This window comes from Pelodiscus sinensis, chromosome 3, assembly GCF_052426305.1.
Source record: "Pelodiscus sinensis isolate ZL-2025 chromosome 3, ASM5242630v1, whole genome shotgun sequence".
NCBI lineage: Eukaryota > Metazoa > Chordata > Testudines > Trionychidae > Pelodiscus > Pelodiscus sinensis.
In genome coordinates this window covers 167,654,212-167,675,371 of record NC_143054.1, presented here as the reverse complement: position 1 = coordinate 167,675,371, position 21,160 = coordinate 167,654,212, and the positions used below count along the sequence as shown (strand labels likewise).

At 45.5% G+C, this 21,160-nt stretch overlaps 1 protein-coding gene across 4 annotated transcripts in view; it reads right to left on the bottom strand.

Annotated features, from left to right (window-relative positions):
• Positions 1 to 21,160, bottom strand: part of SRBD1 (S1 RNA binding domain 1) — a 245,431-nt gene that overhangs the window by 24,567 nt on the left and 199,704 nt on the right. For all 4 annotated transcript variants that reach the window (XM_075925416.2, XM_075925414.2, XM_075925415.2 and 1 more), the window contains 2 exons: positions 20,733 to 20,909; positions 13,879 to 14,055 (listed from right to left, as the gene is read on the bottom strand). In XM_075925416.2, the coding sequence (XP_075781531.2) occupies positions 13,879 to 14,055; positions 20,733 to 20,909 (354 nt within the window). The remainder of the gene's footprint in view (positions 1 to 13,878; positions 14,056 to 20,732; positions 20,910 to 21,160) is intronic.

The following is a 21,160-nucleotide window of genomic DNA, read 5'->3' as shown; positions in this document are numbered from 1 at the left end:
TGCTTTTCACTAAGAGTAATGCTATTCCCAATCATGTACGGTTGAAGTTATGCTAGTATAGATACAGAGTTGCAAAAAATTTGATGCTTTTGGCCTCCAGGAGGCCTCCTGCAGATATAGGGCATGTCTACACTACATGGCTCCATCGACAGAGCCATGTAGATTACCTTTGTAGACATAGGAAAATGAAGCGGCGATTTAAATTGAAATGGCTGCCGTACTGTGCCGATCAGCTGTTTGTCGGCACAGTGCTGTAGTCTGGACGCTCCGCGGTCGACATCAAAGGCATTTGTTGACCTCCCCGGTAAATCTCGTCCCACGAGGCATACCGGGGAGGTTGACAAATGCCTTTGATGTCAACCACGGAGCATCCAGACTACAGCGCTGTGCCGACAAACAGCTGATCGGCACAGCGTGGTAGCCATTTTAATTTAAATAAAGCGGCGATTATTTAAATCACCACTTCATTTTCCTATGTCTATAAAGGTAATCTACATGGCTCCATCGACGGAGCCATATAGCGTAGACATACCCTAAGACTGCTCTGGCCAGAACTTCTGCCTCTACTATCCTCTGCTGCACTAAAAAAGCCTCAGGAACCGTAGAAGGGCCTGTCCCATGGGACCAGCCTTGCAAGCCCATCGCAAGCAAGCAGCACACCGCGGGACATGATGCCGTAAGTTCTTCCAGCTATCCGATGGATACTGTGATGACCTAACCTCCCTGTAAGCTGCATGGCAGGGTGGTCCTATAGCTGCTAACTGAGCCCTGCCCAGAGGTTTAGGGCTGCCACACAGAGAGCTTCCTTGCTTGGGAGGGGCACTCCCTGAGCAGCAGAAGCTCCCTGCTCCAAACAACAAGTGTGCTGGTACAGAAGTGGACATAAGGAGGAGGGAGGGAGGAAGTACGTGGTTAGGATGGGAGGGAGCCAGAGGGGAAGGGAGTTTGGAGTGTGCAGTAAGTACGGGAGAGGTTTGATTATAGCAATCTGATTACAGCAGCCGGGTTTGTCTGCAGCTTCCTGTGAGGAAATTCAGCATGCTCCTCTAGGTTCCTGGGCTGGGAGAGAAGGAGCAAACTGCATGGGGCAGGTGGGGGAAATGGGAGGTGGTGGTGCTGGCATCTGTGCAGTGTGGGAGAGGAACAAAGGGGAGTTTGTTTGGTGTGTCGTAACTTGTTTCCATCTGGGCTGCAGGCAGCAAGAATCAAATCCTGTCTGTCTCAGCACATCAGTCCTAGTTGGGCAGCAGACATAGGATTCTCTCTGGGGCTGGAGCAGGTTGCATGGGGTAGTACCAAAATTTCAGTGGGTTAAAAGCTTTTAGGCTGCTTTTGAATACTAAAATAAAAGGCCTAGCTCATGACATTCGCATGATTACATTTCAAACAAAGTTTACATAGGTTTTAATGGCTTAAGGTAAGAAAGGATTCTTTAAAACATTTTAAAAAGTTAAGGTATCTGCAAACTCCGATCTTAATGATTTTTTTAAAAAAAATCCTGTGTCACTAGTTAATATATAGTAAATTTTAACACTGGAAGAACTTTACCATGGATCCTGCTTAATTCACAAACTTTACTCTCACGGTGCTGATGTCCAGCTGCTCAAACTCTCAGGCCAGGCACTCTGCCTCAGTCCCCTATCCTGCCAGAAAAGTCCCCCCTTATTCTCTCTCAGATTATGGAGCACATAACAGGCTGACACCATTCAACATAAAGGGAAATTATGTATTTTAGCCGCAGCACTTCTGTAAATCAGGTCACTCATTTAGGTACCTGAATAATAATTTAATAGCCTTGTTAGACACACCCTATTTTTGACAATTTTGGCCTTAAGGCAGGGGTGGGCAATAATTTTTGCCCAGGGGCCACCCCAGAAGGGGTGGGGCCTAAACAGGAAGGGGCAGGGCCTAAGTGGGAAGGGCAGGGCTACCCACCCCCAGACCATGATTGGTCTGGGGGTGGGGGAACCCCTTTGCCCTCCCTTCCCACTAGGCAACCATGCCCTGGAAGAGGCTTGGCACACTCCCCCGCCCCAGGCCTGGGGGTGAGGAAGTGCAGGAAGCCTCCTCCTACCCTGCGAGGAGCATGCAGGCTCCTCGCAGGCCCAGAGCAGGGCAAAGGAAGCTTCACACAGCTCCCCCAACCCCAGGCCCTGATTGACCTGGGGGTGCGGGAGCACGCAAAGCCTCCTCTGCTCTTCCCCCTGCCCTGCGAGCAGCATTCAGTGCTTCAAAGTGCCACGTGCTCTTGGCAAGGCAGGAGAAGGCTTCATTCAATCTCCTGCCCCCAGGCTAATTAGGGCACTTTTGCCCACCCCTGCCTTAACCTATAACTTCACAAGTTTTATTTTTGGGGTATATTTTATGACAGTGATTGTACAGGTTGAACTTCTCTAAACCAGCACACTCTGATCTGGCAACATTCATGGTCTGGTAGGATTTCATTTAGTTGGATGTGCACTTTTCATGGATATAGCCAAGTTTCCTGCAGTCCTATAAAGTTTGTTTACAGCTGTCAGTCCTGGCTCTCAGTGTTCTGTGCTGTTATTTATCTCTAATTTATCCCTACGGCTTTGTCTACACTACATTCTTTGCTGAAAGAGGCAATGCAAATGAAGCGCAGATTAGCATTTTCTCATGCTTCATTTGCACACTCTTTTTCATCCCGGGAGAGACATAAGGATCTTGCGCAAAAAGGGGGTTTTGCGCAAAAAGGAAATGTCCACAGTTTGTTTTTGTGCAAAAACGGAACAAAAGAGATTATGTAAATGAAGCACAAGAAAATGCTAATCCATGCTTCATTTGCATTGCCTCTTTTGGCAAAGCATGTAGTGCAGCCGTAGCCTAAATATCTTCTAAGGGTGTGTCTAAACTACAAGGCTCAGTCGATGGAGCCATGTAGATTAGGCTGATCAGCAGAGGGAAATGAAGCCGCGATTTACATAATCGTGGCTTCATTTAAATTTAAATGGCTGCCGCGCTCTGCCGACCAGCTGATGATCAGCTGTTTGTCGGCAAATCGGGGCAGTCTGGACACGCTACCGTCGACAAACCAGGTTTACCTGTGCCGGTCAACAAAGGCTTCCTTGTCGACCGTGGCACGTCCAGACTGCCCCAATCTGCCGACAAACAGTTGATCATCAGCTGGTCGGCAGAGCGCGGCAGCCATTTAAATTTAAATGAAGCCACGATTATTTAAATCGCGGCTTCATTTCCCTCTGCCGAGCAGCTTAATCTACATGGCTCCATTGACAGAGCCATGTAGTTTAGACACACCCTAAGAGCCTAGTAAGTATGCTGTGCAAGTGTTGGTAATGCTGCCAGATAACAGTGACCTTCAATGGTTCGGCAAATTCTTCATGATAAGTGGACATCTGCCTAACTAAAATCATGCCAGACATCAGATAATGCCAGCTCAAAGAGTACCAGACTAGAGAGGTTAAAGCTGTAATACTGTTCATCCGAATGAAAACTCTGAGAAATCCAGCTACAGCACATTAGTAAAAGGCACTGTCAAGTTAAAGGATAAACTCAAAGAAAAGGGAATTGGTATTAAAAGCTGGTATTAATGCATTTTTACTTTCAGGTTACTTGTTCACATATAGTATACCCAGGAGCTTTTCTATCACTAAATGAAACTTAATAAATGTCTAATGTAACAACTAGGGCTGCTAAACTGTTTTTTGGGTAAATGTGTGATCGCTGAATTTTTCAGTGGTCACATGTTTAGAAGCGGGGGAGCCAACTCTGCGGGATGCAGAGGCAGCAGCATGAGGGGTCCTTCTTAAAAGCCAGCTGCCCGCAAGCACTGGCTCCCACCTGCTTCCCTCCCCCCGCCCCGCCGCCTCTGATACAGAGACAGCAGGGGTGAGGGCTTGCGTGAAACTATGAAAGTTAACCCATGAGCCTGACTTATTGGTTAACCATTTAAACATAAATACTCACACATTCTTAGTAACAACCATGGATGAATCAGAAAAAATATCTTAAGAACGGTTTCATTGTTCACTTATTTTAAATTACTTTTTTGGTTAATTCATTATCTTTCTTGCTCCTTACTTTACTTAGATTGATTTTCATTTTTTCTACAACTAAGCAACAGAATCAAATATGTAAGCATATCAGATGACACAATATTTACAATTTTAACATGGGGTCTAAATATTTCAGCATATTCCACATTGAGAGTTCAGTCAGAAGCATAATAAAAAGAATTATTCAGCCAAAAAATGTCTTCTAATTACTTGTATTAGACAAAGGCTAAATTACATGAAACATAGCATGGCTGGCAGCCGTATCACATTGCTGTGGTCACTTCAGAACTCACCAAGCTTAACAGGGTCAGTACAAATGAAAGACCTCCAAGGAACTCATAAGTGGTGCATGAAGTAGAGCTGGTGAATCAGTAGGTGGCAGTCTTCCCTCTGAATAACTATGTATGATGTGAGCAAGCAAGCCTTTGGATAAGATACCAAACTAAGGTCCTTGCCATGTCTGGCCATTAAAAATTCCATGACACTTTTTTCAAGATATGCTAAACCTGTGGTCCCAAGGTAGGGTTGTGTACTATTAAATAACCGATGTATTTCATATAGCCTTTTGTGTATATCTGCTACCTGAAGTGCTCCACATGGGTGATATGGGTCTTAATTACACTATTAACACATGAGAACCAGAAAGTGAAATTGTATAAGGCAAATGCATAACTAACTAGTCTTTTCATTTTGAATGAAATGTAAAACCAAAACAAACAGCATGAATGCAGACAGGAAATTAGATTTGAAAGATTATTTCATTTTTAAGTGTACAGTATTACCTTTAATAATATTTTTCAATCTGATGTGTCTCTAATGTTTTGAGATGTTTTCATTTGCCAAGTGAAATGGCATCTAAGTCAACTCAGGGACATTTCTCCTTGTTTCTCTGTGACATGATAACTTTTGGATGTTACAGCTGATTAATTCCAAAATTTCAGAGACTATTCTGAGCATCAATGGCCAGAATCCTATTGATTTTGGTGGGGAAAAAAATCAGAAAAACTGAAAGGGAGAAATGTGAGGCACCCAAAGGCCCTTGCATCCAATTAGCAGAGACATTAACTTCAGCCATCTGAAGAACTGCCTACAGGTCAAAGAGCTAGTTTATGTCAGCCATTAAACATATTACAGTATAACAGTACTACCCCCAGATCACATTGGTTGATCCTCTAAATATAGTTTAAAAATACTAAAACCTGAAATAATACGGAAGTGGGGAGAAGGGAGGGGGGAGGAGACATAGTTCCTGAAATGAAGTAGCAGGGAGTGTGAGGTACATCGAGCCCCTAGCAGGGAGAGAATGGGGGTCCCCAGTATGGACAGCAAGGCGGAACAGGGAATACGCACAAATCCCTAGCACGAGGGAGAATAGGGGAAATCTTGGACTGGAGAAAGGGATATACACAGAACTCCTGGCAAGGGGGAGGGGATGGAGTAGAGGTTTCAAGGACTTCCTCCAACAAAACAGGTGAGAGGGTGATGCACAGGAGTAGAATGAAGTAATTCAAGGAGCTGAAATTCCTCAGATTTATCACCTAAAAATATAGGCTCAGGTTCAAGAATCTCCCTCAGCCTTGAAGATCGAGCCACTCTCAGCCATGAAGATTGAAGCTAAGAATTCATTCCGTTTCTCTGCCATAACCTTATCTTTGAGTACTCCTTTACCATCTCCATCATCCAGTGACTTCACTGGTTGTTTAGCAGGCTTCCTGTTTCTGATGTACTTAACGCATTTTTTTGCTATTATTTTTTGAGTTTTTTGGATAGCTTTTCTTCAAATTCCTTTTACTATAGTTTCGACTAATAAGCCCAGTACTGATGTTAGGCTTACTGGTCTGTAATTGTTAGCATCCCCTCTAGAGACATTTTTAAAGATTGGAAGATAAGCTAATGTGATACCAGTCATTTGAATTTTTGGCTAGCTGTTCTTCAAATTCCTTTTTGGCATTCCTAATTATATTTTTACACCTCATTTGACAGTTTATGCTCCTTTCTATATTTCTCAAGATTTAACTTTTACTTTTTAAATGATACCTTTTGGTTTCTCACTACTCCTTTCACTTGGTTGTTCAACCACAGTGTCACTTTTTTGGTTCTCTGACTGTGTTTTTTAATTTGGGGTATACATTTAAGTTGAGACTATTATGGCATCTTTTAAAATTTTCCATGCAGCTTGCAGGAATTTTTCTTTTGACACTGTACCTTTTAATTTCTGTTTAACTAACCCCCTTATTTTTGTGTAGTTCCCCATTCTGAAATTAATCGTATTAATTAATTAATCCATAGTATTCGGCTGCTGTGGTGTTTTTCCCATCACAGAGATGTAAAATTTAATTATATTGTGGTCACTATTTCCAAGTGGTCCAGCTATCACCTGTTGGAGCAGATCCTGTGCTCCCCTTAGGAGTAAATAAAGAATTGCCTCTCCTCTTGTGGGTTTCAGAACCAACTGCTCCAAAAAGTAGTCATTTAAGGTGTCAAGAAACTTTATCTTTGCATCCCATCCTGAAGTGATGTGTATCCAGTCAATACGGGGCTAGTTGAAATCCTCACCTACTGAGCTTTTTATTTTTACAGCTTCTCTGAACTCCTTTATTATTTCACAATTATTATCACTATCCTGGTGAGGTGATCGGTATTATATAAAATGTTTTCTTCTCTCAGCAAAAGAGCCCATGTTAAAACTTCCAAATATTTGGAATTTAATACACTCATCTAACTTGGCACCCATAAGTTCATAATTTAATTTTAAAGGCTAACAATAATACACATTCACACACCTGTGTGTACACAAATGTATGCACATTTATTTTAATGGCCAATCTTTAATGAACAAAAAAGTCTGTTTTATTTAGAAGGAAATCGCTCTTATGCTGAGACCAGCTTAACAGAGTAACACACTTTATTCATCTGCAGTTGGTGATTCTTGGTAACACAGCATAACTTGAACTACATTTAAATGGTACTACTTTTAAGAATCAAGAAAAGGAGAGGTTACTCACCTTCGGTGCAGTAACGATAGTTCTTCGAGGTGTGTCCCCGTGGGTGCTCCACGTCTGGTGTCGGGCTGGTCCCGGCGCCGCGAATCGGAGCTTGCCAGAGCTGTCATCGACCGGGTCACGCATGCGCGAGCAGCCTTCGCACCTTTGAACAGCCGCGCGCGACCCGGTCCCCGCCAGTTCCTCTCACCGCCATCTGAAAGAGATAATACAAGAAGATTCCGTAGCGGGGAGGAGGGCGGGTCATGGAGCACCCACGGGGACACACCTCGAAGAACTATCGTTACTGCACCGAAGGTGAGTAACCTCTCCTTCTTCTTCGGGTAGTCCCCATGGGTGCGCCACGTCTGGTGACTCCGGAGCAGTAATCCACTAGACGTGGGCTACGGAATCACTAATGCGATGGTTTGGCAGCATTGCTGAGGCCAGGGCTGAGTCGGAAGCCAAGCGCTGCACAATCGCGTAATGTCTTGAGAATGTCGTGTTGGAAGACCATGTAGCCGCACGACATATGTCACGTAATGGAACTCCTCTGACAAAGGCCATTGACGTAGCCATTGCTCGCGTAGAGTGGGCTCTAGGCTGTGATAGAAGCGGCCTCTTAGAAATGTTGTAGCAGGTAGTAATACAAGAGACGATGATCTTCGAGATGCGTTGGGCAGATAAAGCTTGACCTTTAGAGTGTCCCGAAGTGGAAACAATAAGACGGTCCATTTTCCTAAAATCACGGGTTCTATCTATATAGAAAGCTAGCGCCCGACGGATGTCTAGAGTTTGCAGGAGAGCGTCCTGCCTTGACGTGTGAGGTTTTGGGTAAAAGCATGGCAGAACGATTGGTTCATTGATGTGAAACTCAGTACAGACCTTCGGTAGAAAGGCTGGGTGAGATCTCAATGTTACAGCGTCCTTAGTAAAAACTGTATAAGGGGGTGATGACATCAGTGCTGCAAGCTCACTCACCCTGCGTGCCGACGTTATAGCAAGGAGAAAAAGTACTTTCATTGTAAGGACCGGCAACGGTACGGTTGCTAGGGGTTCGAACGGAGGTCTTGTTAGAACATCTAAGACCAAGTCAAGACTCCACGCAGGTGGCGGGGGCCTGACTGGTGGATTGAGGTTAACGAGACCTTTAAAAAATCTTGTCACCATGGGATGGGAAAACACTGACTTCCCTTCAATGGGAAGGTGGAAGGCCGCAATTGCTGCTGCATGGACTCTAAGCGATGATATGGAGAGACCAGAAGTCTGCAGCTGGAGAATATAATCCAGTATGACATTCAGTGGTGAGATAAGAGGATCGAGGTCCTTAGGAGTGCACCAGCGAGCGAATCTCGACCATTTTGATAGATAGGTCTTTCTGGTAGATTCTTTCCTGCTATAGAGCAAGATGCGCTTTACCTGGTCTGAGCAAAGCATCTCGGACGTGCTGAACCATCTACCATCCAGGCTGTTAGGTGTAGGGTGTCCAGCTTTGGATGAAGAAGGGAGCCGTTCTGTTGCGACAGCAGGTCCGGTAGGTGAGGAAATCGGTGCGGTGTATGTGTCGAGAGCTGCAGGAGGGTCGAATACCACGGTTGCCTGGGCCAAGCAGGGGCTATGAGCAGTACTAGTGCCCTGTCCATGACTATCTTCTCTAGTACCCTGGGAATGAACACAACAGGAGGGAATGCATATAACAGTGATGTTCCCCAGTGAAGAAGAAACGCATCTCCCAGGGAGTGAGCGCCCACTCCCGCTCTGGAGCAGTAAGTTCTGCATTTCGCATTGGTCCTTGTGGCAAAGAGATCTATCTCCGGGTGACCCCAGCAGTGGAAAAGGGGTAGGAGGACATCCGTGCGAATTACCCACTCGTGGTCCTGATAAAAATGTCTGCTCAGCACGTCCGCGATGGTGTTGTCTGCACCGGGTAAGTATGCAGCCACGAGAAAAATGTCGTTTCGAATGCACCACTTCCACAGTCGAACTGCCTCTGCACAAAGGGACCTGGAACGAGCACCGCCTTGTCTGTTCACATAGTACATCGCTACGATGTTGTCTGTGAGAATTCTTGTCGTTGTGCCTTTTATATGCCTCTTGAACCGCCTGCATGCATGAAATACTGCCCGCAGCTCGAGGAGGTTGATGTGCAACAACATCTCTACTGGGGACCACCGGCCTTGGGCCTTTTCGGCACCCATGTGAGCACCCCAGCCCATGACAGACGCGTCCGTGGTAATCTCTCTTACTGGTTGCGGCGCGTGAAACGGAACTCCTGATAGCACGTTGCTGGGGTCGGTCCACCAGTGTAGGGACTGCTTCACTCGTAAGGGAATCGTCACGGTTTTGCGAATACTGTGTCTGACGGGATTGTACACGGTGGTCAGCCAGTGTTGTAGGCACCGCAGATGTAGTCTTGCGTGCCGCACGATGATCATAGTAGCCGCCATATGACCCAGGAGCTGCAGGTATACGCGGACTGGTAGTGTAAGGGACTGCAAGATTGTCATCACCAAGTCTTTTATGGCTTGGAAACGCTCGACCGACAGATGTACTCACTCTTCGAGGGAGTTCAGCCGAGCTCCTATGAAGGTAAGGATTTGTGTCGGTTGTAGTCAGGATTTTACTGTGTTTATGACAAGGCCGAGGGATTTGAATAGAGCCAGCGTGGCTGTCACCATGTGGGAGGTCTCTGCGTAAGTGCGACCCTTGATCAGGCAGTCGTCTAGGTAGGGAAAAATTGTGACTCCTGTTCTGCGTAAGTGGGCCGCTACCACCGCTAGCGTTTTGGAGAACACCCTTGGTGCTGATACGAGGCCGAACGGAAGTACTTTGAATTGGAAGTGATCGTCCCCTACCACAAAGCGTAGAAATCTTCTGTGTGCTACATGGATTGAGATGTGGAAATATGTGTCCTGTAAATCTAGGACTGCGAACCAGTCCCCTTTGTTTAGTGCTGGTATGATCTTGACCAGCGTGGTCATTTTGAAGCGCTGTTTGCGGATGAAACGATTTAGACCTCTTAGGTCGAGGATTGGCCTCCAGCCCCCTGACTTTTTGGGAACCAGGAAGTACCGGGAGTAAAACCCTTTTCCCCGAAACTCCCTTGGAACTCGTTCTATGGCACCTACACTTAGAAGATGGAGGATTTCTTCCCGAAGAACGGTCTCGTGAGATGGGTTCACGATAAGTGCCGAGGTGGGAGGGGTAGTGGGGGGAACTGAGATGAACGGAATCGAGAGGCCTGATGTTATCAGCTCTAATATCCATCGGTCCGACGTAATGCTGGCCCATTGATGGAGATAGGGTTTCAGCCGATGATTGAATACGCTGGAAACAGGCTTTAGTGTAATGACCACTGGGGACATGTTCGAGTCCTTGGCGCAGGAGTCAAACCTGCTGCCTAGAAGCTGGTCGGGTTGGTGGGCGATTCTGCTGTTGGCGCTTGCGTTGCAGACGCTGTCGGAATTTTGACTGCTCAGGTCCACGTTGCTGTTGCTTATACGACGAATAATCGTACCTCCTTTGGAAAGGGTAGTATCTCCTTTGCCTGAAGGGCGGCGTGTACATACCCAAAGTTCTGAGGGTAGTACGCGAGTCCTTCCCCGAGTGTAGAATTTCGTCGGTTGTGGAGGCAAACAGCTTTTGTCTATCGAAGGGCAAATCCTCCACTTTGGTCTGTAGCTCCTTAGGAGCTCCTGCCGACAATAGCCATGAGGCTCTGCGCATGGCGATACCTGATGCCATGACTCCAGCCGTGGTGTCCGCTACATCAGCGGCGATTTGAAGGGATGTTCTGCATGCCGTGAATCCTTCTTGAACTACCTCTTTCAAAAGGGGTCTCTTGCTGTCCGGAAGGTGTTGCATGAGTTCGGGGAGCTTGGAATAGTTATCAAAATTATGGTTTGATAAGAGTGCAGCATAGTTAGCAATTCGGAGGAGCAGGGTTGAGGAAGAGTAGACCTTACGTCCGAATGAATCTAGCTTCTTAGAGTCCCTGTCCGAAAGGGAGTTCTTGAAGTAAGGAGTCTTTGCCTTATGGCGGACTGCGTCGACGATCAGTGAATTAGGCTGGGGGTGATTAAAAAGAAAGTCCAGCCCTTTGGATGGTACGAAGTACTTCTTATCCACTCTTTTATTAGTAGGTGGTACTGATGTTGGCGTTTGCCAAATCTCTTCGGCCACCTCCATAATGGCTTCATCTATCGGTAGGGCAATCTTCTGCTGCTGCTTCGGGTGTAAATTTTTGAACAGTTTATGTTGCTTGCCCTGGGTATCGGTAAATTGCACCTCTTGGGATTGTGCTACACGTCTAAAAAGATCTTGGAACTCCTTGAGGTCATCAGGGGGTGACGTTTCAGCCGGAGTTACAGCTTCATATGGCGAAGGTATGGAGGAGTTAGCATTAGGTGACCTGTCTGGTTCTGACTCAGAAAGCTGTCCCTCCTCCGGGTCAGATTGCTGCGATCGAGGGGTACGCTCCCTATGGTAATGATGCGATGACACACTGTGATTGTAATGTTTCCTGTGTGCCGCTGTGCGGTCAGCATGAGTAGATATATGAGGTGATGCCTCTGGAGAGGGTGAAAGAGAAATCGCCTGCGCATCCGGTCTGCACGGTGCCTTAGAAGGCTGTGGTGGTAGCTGTTCCTGACCTGAAGGCTGCAGAGCTGTAGGTTCAGTGGAAAGTGCTGAGGCAGGCATTTGTTCAGTAGTATGCACCCCCGGTGCGGGCGGTGCTGAGGACAGCTCCCTGTGAGGAGAATTAAGTGAGGGGGTGGTGGGGTCGGCACCGGGAGCGTAGGTGCCGATGGAACTGGCCCTTTAAGAGGCTCCTGCGGTGCCTGCGGTGCCAGCGGCGGCCGAGGCTTGGATGTGCCGGGCGGCTTTTTTGCTGCCGGTGCGCGGGCTGCCCTGGAACCAGAGGCACCCGGCTTCTCTCCTGCGCTGCCCCGCTACTGTGGGGCTATTGGCAGGGACCTAGCAGGAGAGGCTCTCTTCCTCTTTGGTGAAGGCGCATTCGGGGAAGGAGCCCTCCGCTTTTCCAAAGTGGGGTCTGAGGCAGAGGAGCCTGTTGAAGCCGAAGGCATCAGTGCCTTATCAAACAGAATTTCTTTAAGTCGCCGTTCTTGCTCCTTGCGAGCACTAGTCGTAAGTTTAGCACAGTGGACATATTTTTGGGGAATATGTGCCTCCCCAAGGCAACGAACGCAGGCAGAGTGACCGTCTGAAAGCGGTATAGACTCTCTACACATGCCGCATTTTTTGAAACCGGGGGAACCCGGCATTTTGACAGGTGGAGAGGGGTTTGTCTCGCACCTCTGTATATTAACTAGCTCTCTTATTCCCGTTTCTTTTATTCTTTTCTTTCCTTTTCTCTCTTTTTTTTTTTTTTTTGAATGAGCCGGCGAGGCTAAAAGCTGCTGTGGCCACAGTATCGGGAACCGCGGTCTGAACTAACAGTCTTAGAAATTAAATATATCAGAGTTGTTTTTTTTTTTTTTTTTAAGGTAAATGAGGAGATGAAGAGAGCTCCGTCCGCAACCAGGGGCGGATGAGAGGAACTGGCGGGGACCGGGTCGCGCGCGGCTGTTCAAAGGCGCGAAGGCTGCTCGCGCATGCGCGACCCGGTTGATGACAGCTCTGGCAAGCTCCGATTCAAGGCGCCGGGACCAGCCCGACACCAGACGTGGAGCACCCACGGGGACTACCCGAAGAAGAACCATGGTTTAATTGCCTTTAAGGATAGACAGTAGGAAGATCAGAATCCATAATAAATTCAGTATTAAGTAGACAGTTTTTTGGTTAGTTTACTTTTGAAAGCACAAGTTCCTCATTTCAGCAAAATGTGGATTTCTGGATTACAATGTAAGCTTCTCTAAAACCAGATTTATTACTACCAAATCACAGATGCATGGAATACTTTTCTGATGGCCTCTCTTTGTTCTCATGAATAGTAAGGTGCTACCAGTTCCACTGAGATCAATAGAATGTCAAGCAATGAGGGGCACAGACACTTAATGTGTGTCTGCCAGGTATAAAGTTGTCATATCCATCTGTAGTAACATCCAGTTTAATTACCTCAGATTTTTTGAAAAGAATTCTACACCTACTACTACCATTACTTCGTGGTATTGCTGCAGACTTTAAATGTATGGAGAAAAATGGAAGGGAATTAATACTGCACAAACATGAGGTTACAAAAATACAAACATCAACTTCAAGTTTTCATTTATTCCTGTAATATATAAGAGAGGGCTGGGACAAAGCCATATTTTCAGATTTACAGGACAACCAGCAGTTTGCTTCTGTACTTCATCAGGCAGAAAATCTGAATGTTATGTAGTGTAGATAAGGTGGCTGGCAAATGGAATTGAAGGGGCTCAGTACTGGTGGCAAGGTAAGTGAGAGTCACACTTGGAGGAAAATGTGAAAGGGTTAGTGTGAAGAAAATTCACTAGGATTTTAATAGTTGGTATGTCCAAAGATACAGTATAAGGGCACTTTAAATTCACTAGTGTAGTCTGTGTGTTTTAGGTAAATTTTGGAACACATTTTCCTTACTGAAATGAAAACATATTTAATTTCTAAAAATAGCTCTTTTTTGGAAAAACAAGAAAACATATAAAAGGACAAACGAAATTGATTCCAAGTCTTTCATTCACAATGAGAACTTCCCTCTTTTGGGGAAAGGTGAGATTAACACCCACACCCCCCCACACCCCTACACCCCCACACACTAACTGGTATGTATTTTGAGATTTTGTAAATCTCAAACAGATTTCTCCATTAGGTAAGAAAAATCACTGGTCACTATTTAAAAAATTAATCCCACAATCTGCTCAGAAATTCTCTACTTTACTTACCTCTCTGCAATGTCATATGACTCTGGATGGATACACGTTTGGTCCAAAGGATTTGGTTGTACTACAACATTGGCTACTGGTTTGCTCTTCTTTTTGCCCTGCTTTACATTAGCAGCTTGAACACCTGTTTTAGTCATAAGCGCATGACCTTCTGCTTCAAGTTTAGGTTGTTGATTGCTGTCAAAATTCAAAAAGAGACATAGTTCTTGGTATAAGAACACCTTTTCACTCCGTTCCACCTACCCCCCACAGACAATGATCAACTTTAGCAATTTCTTCATTTTGTAAAGATTCACTCACTCTCTTTTTTTTTAAATTACAAAATAAGATTGTGTTCTGGACTCTTCTCATGGGTAGGAGAAGGTAAAAGCATAATGATATTCAATACACACTATTCAGAATGTAAATATAAGAGCCTTTATTAAGATGTATTAAAATGCTGCAGCAGCACATTCATAAGTCTCTTAATTTTTGGGAAGTGTGTCCCCCTCTGTTTCATCAAACTGCAGTGCAACTCAAGCATTATTATATGGTTACAGGAAACAGAAAATAGCAACAAATGAAAAACAAAACCACACTGATTTAACATGCTAAATCAAAGTTGAGGACTGCATGGAAATAAGAATGATAGTCTTGGGACTACACTCAAGACAACTGAATCGCAGCTTTGCCTCAGACAGTACCAACTTCGGGCAAGTCATGTGACACAGTTTCGCAGTCAGTAAAACAAGGACAGTTCTACTTCTGTACTTGACTTGCTGCTATAAGGACTACTTCATAACTGGGAACATTCAAATACTATAAATTGAACAGGATATTTTTGTCATCCTTTAGTGCTAGACACTACAAAATATTACTATTTAGAAATCTATCTCCTAGAAAAATATACTTAGGTTGATATTGTGAGGAGGGAGCATACAGTGGCCTTAAGCCATGATTGTGCCCTCCAATCCAAGGCTGCTCCCTGGGTCACAGCTTCCCCGCTCTAACAGACAGCCCTGTGAGAGAAGAGCTCCGAGAATCTCTGAGAGATACCATAGCTCTGTCAATCACCTGTCCTCCCACCCCCAGCCATGGTCTGTACACTATGGCTTATAAGGTGTCCTCAGAGGAAACTTAGTTTCTTTGCCAGGGAATTGTTCCTCAGCCAGATCTTGGGTTTCTAGAGACCTTTTATGTTGCTCTGGCCCCATTTCCTGGCATAAAAGGGATGAGGATCTAATCCCTAGTTATGCTAATGTGTTTTTTATTATTCCTTGTTTACAAATAAGATACATTGTGCCAGTTTTCATGTGACCTACTCTAACACTATCTTAATCAAGTCAATATGATCTTTTCCAAATGTTGCGTGAACTTTTTTTGTTAACCCTTGTTAAAGAAGGTAGAATTTGTATATGGAATTTACACTTATGCACTGCTTTCATACATTTCTAACTAGACAAACACAAAAATGATTTTTTTTCTATAAGCTGATGATGTTTTCACATTAATCAATTATTGGCTTTCACAGTGAAATGTATACTAAAGTGCTCATGTTGTCATTTAAAAAGGAAAACAGCAATACAAAATACTAGACAGATACAATTTGACTAAGTTCGTTTATGGAATAACTTCCTTGGTTCTGCTTTGTTAAAACAAATGTTCCAGACTTCTGAATACCTGATACTTAATCTTGAATGCTGTATTGATACTAGATATTTGTATTTCATTTTAGGGATGTTAACTATCTGGTATTTGTGTAAACATGTAACTGCTTGAAATGTTAGTGGTTACATGCTTATATATGGGGGTCCAAGAAGGGAGCAGACTTTTAAGCCAGCTCCCTGAAAGCACCATCTCCCACCTCCCTCTCCCCACCAATAATGGGACTGCAGCATGGGGGGCAGGCAGCTCTGCAGGAGCCAATACGTGGGGAGCTGGATTGAAAGCTGCTTCCTGTGTGTACTGGCTCTCCTACCCCCCATGCTGCTGCCTCTCTCTCAGAGGGGAAGAAGAGGAAGTGTGTGTCATCCACAGAAGCCAGTGCTCGCAGGGAGTCCGCTCTTAAACCAGCTCTGCCCAAGCATCAGCTCCTGCCTGCACACACCTCAGTGGGAGATGGCTCTGTGGAAACCAGCATATGCAGAGAGCCCGTCTTAAAACAGGCTTCCCACGCCGGCTCCCACCTGCCTTCCCACACTGTTATCTCTGGCGGGGGGAGGCTCTGTGGGTGCTGTCTGCCTGCACACATTGGCTCCCATTTCTCCTCCACTTGCTGCCTGTGATACAGAGGTAGCAAAGCGGGGATGAGGGATGAGTGCATGTAGTTGATAGTATTAACCGATAAGCCCACGCTTATCTGTTAATTGTGTCGTCAACTACACACTGACATCCCTATTTCATTCTCCACTTTTTGTTTTTAAAGGAAAATATAATCCAGAGCTATTTAAATACTTGTAAGTTCCTTGACCCTAGGCCTATGCTAAAAGATTTCTATAACTCTTCTCTATGCAGAGCGTATCAACCATAAAGGGTCCTTACCCACAACAGCTAAACAGAGATGTCTTTACAAGTTGTTCCTGTGAAGTTTGCAGGCTTTACTAACTCTAATTTTGAAAACAGACTAGACTTGAATGTCCTAGTAGCTATCTTTAATAGAGCCTGAAAGTGTCTGAAATTCCAAAACTTTTCAAATGAGTCCATGTAACTCTTTTGGAACTTTATTCCTTTGTAAGCTTTGAGTTTTGTTGAAACCTACAGAACAATTCAAGTCCAAACTGTTTAAGGTATCAGATCAAGGGTGGGTAAGAAGTGGCCTGTGGGCCAAATCCAACTTGCCAAGCCTTTCAATCCAACCCACAGCCACCCCAACAAGGCCCGCAGGCAGGGAGCAACCCCAGGGCTAAGAGCAGCTGCTCCATGTGCCCCTCTGTGTAAGAGGGAGGGGGAAACTTTATGCACTGCACCTACCCCCAGCACAGTCTCTCACCTCCCATTGGCTGGTTTTCCCCTCCTACCGCATGGTGCAGAAAAGCACATGGAGCAGTTATACACTCTGAGGCTGCAGCAGGCAGGGAGCCTGCCTCAAGGTCCTTCTGGGCTATGGGCCGGGAGCCGCCTAGTAAGTGCCTCCTGGCCAGAGCCTGCCTCTGGGAATAAAGCCCCTCTGCCCCAGGTCACCATCCCTTCCTGCCTTATGTCACCACCCAAACCCTCTGTAGCACCTGCATCTCGGGTCACGATTCCCTCCCAGATCCTAGACCTCCTCCTTTACTTTTCTTCCAGATCAGAATCCTCTCCTGCATCCCAATCCATTGTCCTAGGTCAGAATTCCCTCCTTCACTCAAACTCCCATACCTTCTCCTTCACCCCGAGCTCCCTTCTGCAACCAACCTCCATCCCAGGCCCCTCCCGCCCCAACCGCTCCACAGAAAAGTGCAGCCTTTGACCACATATCAAAATCTTGGAGAGGCTCCCCAATCAAAAATTATTGCCTGCCCCTGTATCAGATGATTGTGATTTATATGAGCAGTGAGATCACACAGTTTAAAATATTTTTTCACTCAACTAGCTAAAATGATTTTGCTCAATCCAGAGCTAAGACAAAACGTGGGAAACCTCAGGCCAAAAGGATTAGTTTGAGAAAACAGCAGGGAAGCCCGGGGGAGTGGGAGGTTGGAACAACCAAAGATGCAGTTTTAGGGGGGAACTGCATGGTGTGCCACACCCTCCCCTTTCTGCCTAGCTGAAGAAGCAGCATCTCAGCTTGGCTGCCTCTGGAGGTGAAGGGAGGGCTGGCTCTAGGCACCAGCAAATCAGGCAGGTGCTTGGGGCAGCATTTTGCCAGAGGTGGCATTTCAGGTAAGCAGCCGGTGCCGCTCCTGGCAATGCCTAGCCCCGCCTCGCTGATTTAAAGGGCCATAGCCCGGGAAACGGCGTGCCTGCGTGCAGCCAGCTGGCAGTACCAATGCGCCCCAGAGCCTGCTGGCTGGCCCTGTCTCCTAGTCCTGAGTTCTGCTTCTCCCCAGCGGCCGCTACCTCCTCCAAGAGCCTCTCCACTCCAAGCCATCAGCCACCCCTTCACCTACATCATATGGAAATCCCAGGTAAGATGCCCCCTTTCTGCCTAGGGTTGCCAGGTGTCCAGTATTTTCGCCTCCTGTCCGGTTAAAAAGAAAAAATCAGAAAATACTGGATACCTGGCAAACCTACAAACACTCAGCCCGCTGGCCCAGCCCCTGGCCTCTCCCCCTAGGTCCCAGTCCCCGACACCCTGAACCCCATGGACCCTTTGAAGTCTGTTCCTAGTATATTTCTCTTGTTCATGTTTGTAGTAGAAGTAGAAACAAACAAGGATCCAGCACACACACACCCACACCCACACACAAACACACACACACAGAATATTAACTGTTTTACATTCTTCAAAGAACCACACATGCTGTTTCATAGATATTTCTTTAAAGAAATAAACTTTGTTGATCTGAGTAAACTTTTGTGTTTGATGTCTCTAAGGCAAGCTTCATTCCATATATAGTTGTATTGGGCACATACAACTCTCCACTCCTTCTAACACCTCATAAACTTGAATATATAATGGCTATTAACAAGATGGACACATAAAAATAATGTGCACATGCACACCCACTGATCTCAGTTTATCTGATAATATAGATGTGTTAGAGCCACATAAGGAGCCACTGCATTCCAAAACAAATCTATTTTAACAATACAAATATTTATTGATTTAGTTTAGATGTCTTATGTGCTATAGTTATCATAATTGGCTGACAAGTAAGTTAAAACAGAGTGGTATTGTTACCTGATTATAATTGGTTTGACGATTGATTAAGTATAGCCATAAACTACTTGAGTTTTAGATGTGGCACAAGTTCTCCCTTCTATTTTTGGTACTTTGTTTATATTTCCTTAACTATTTGTGTTAATAGTATTTCATGCATTCAAACCACAATTAAAAAATAGCCTATTTCTATAAGCAGGGCTTGACAATTAGTGTAATCTACTCGCCCATGGTGAGTAGATTACAAGCTGGCCCACCCGTGCAGTGTAGTCTGCACATGCGCAGAGTGCCGAATCGCGCGGCTCGCCGCTGCTCGGCAAGTCCTGTCTATAAGAACAATAAAGTACAGATTTAAGGTACATTTCCCACTCTTGAAAAAGAGCTTTGTGTGAGCTGGAAATCTTGTCTCTGTCTCCAAAACAAAACAAAAAAAATTGCAAGTGCAAATGTGTAAAAGCCAACAAAAAGGGGGGGAGGGCAGCCAAACATTTTTTGCTTGGGGCAGCAAAAAACCTAGAGCCGGCCCTGGGTGAAGGTCGCCATCTGGCTCCTAGTGCTAGTCATGCTCCTTTTGTGTGTGCTGGGAGTCTTCCTGTGTGGTGTGCCTGCGATGGGACTGGGGGTAATGAGGGAAGAGGGAGTGAGGGGAAGGGCAGTGGAGAAGGAAAGAGATGGTATAAGGGCATGGAGAAGGGAATGTGGGGAATGAGGGGAGGAAGATGGAGGAGAGAAGGGGATAGAGGAATCGAGGGAAGCAGGAGCCCAGCATGAAGTGCCCCCTTGGAAGTAGCTGTGATGTTAAACAGGCCCCTTGTATCCTCACTCTGACAAGCCCCAATCCCCTCTTACACCCAGACTCTTCTGATGAACCCCACACTTCAAACCAACTGATCCCCAGTTGGCTTCACCTGGACATCAAGCCCACTCCCCCAGCATCTGGACCCCCCCCAGTGAATCCCCCACACCCAGATCCTCTTCCTGAGCCCCATCTCCCCTCCTCCAGCTGAGCCCTAAAGACTCATCTGAATCTCGGCAGAGTCCAACTGTTTCTACACCAGGTGACCCTCAAGTCTCTGAACCCCTGCATCCAGATCTCCCACTGAGTTGCCTGCACTCTGACTGCCCCACACAGAACCCTCTCACCCCACACCCTGATCCTCACACGCTAAGCCCTTCCACACTTGAATCATGCTGGGCTAACACAGCCCCGCCGCACCTGGTGTACAGAGGCAAAGCTCAGGGTTTTTCTGGGGCAGGCCCACACCTTGCACTGTATCTGGATCAGAAGCAGCCTCATTGCCAAGTTCCTGAAGCAGGCAGTTTCAGGATGATCTCCCATGTCAATGCAGCCAGTGGACCGTGTTCCCAACTGTTAGGCTGGAGCCACATTTATTTATTGACAAATAAAATTTGCAGAATTTTAAAATACTGTGCAAGGAATTTTAAATTTTTTGGTGCTGAAATTCCCCCAGGAGTAGATTTTGCAAGATGTGCATTGCTAGGCATCTATTTATTTGACATCAAGATTAGGCTCTTGCCCTTGGGAAGGAAAATATAATATACAATTATCTTAACATTCCTCTACTGCACTGTTTGACAAATGCCTGCCTTCTTTGTTTTCATTTTTATTATTAATAATTGGTAGTGGAACCAATGAGACACTGAACACCAATATTAAAAAATGACAGTACTTGCCCCAAAGAGAGACAACCGAAACCTCTTCCCTCTCCTGATTACAAGATTAAAAATGTGAGAATAAAGATAAACCACCATCACACTTCCACAGCACCTGCCTTCCAAACATATTAATGTAATTTACAAACAAGCATATATTGAAAACACCCCTGTGAATTCGCTACAGACTGAAAACAGAGGCCAAACATATTTGCCCAAGGTAACCAAAGAGTTCGTGGCAAAATAAGGAGTAAAATCTGGGAATCCTAATTCACAGTAATATGCTACAGGCAACAAACCTACTAGACATTCAGTCAGCTCTGCTTGGTTGCTGCTTTGAGAAGAAATGGGCTTGTAAATGCATATTGCTACTGACTTGAATTCACATTTTAGTATTTACCTGCAAAAGGTTCGTATATATTCTTGGTTAAACCTGATGAAGCCAGCGCACTGTTGAAAGGATTTTGGACCAAGTCCTTTAACTTCCTTGAGCTGCTCCCGACTTATAAATGGTCCATTCTTTTCTCGCCATTCAATTATATTTTTAGCCCTATTAGCATTCAGTCCTGCAATATGTCTGAGAAGCAAAATTTTCAAAACATATTAGTTACAAATAAACAATGACTAGTGAAGATACAAATTAACAACAACAAGGATACAAACTGCGCCAGGAAATCTGATCCACACAACTCAAATATCAATACACTAAATAGTTTCCAAAGGCAGTGGAAGACCAAAGACTGAAGAATCCGTCTTCACACGACCTTGCGAAAGGATCCACTGAAGTCAACAAGACTCTTATCTGAGACAAAGAGTCTATGTGGATGG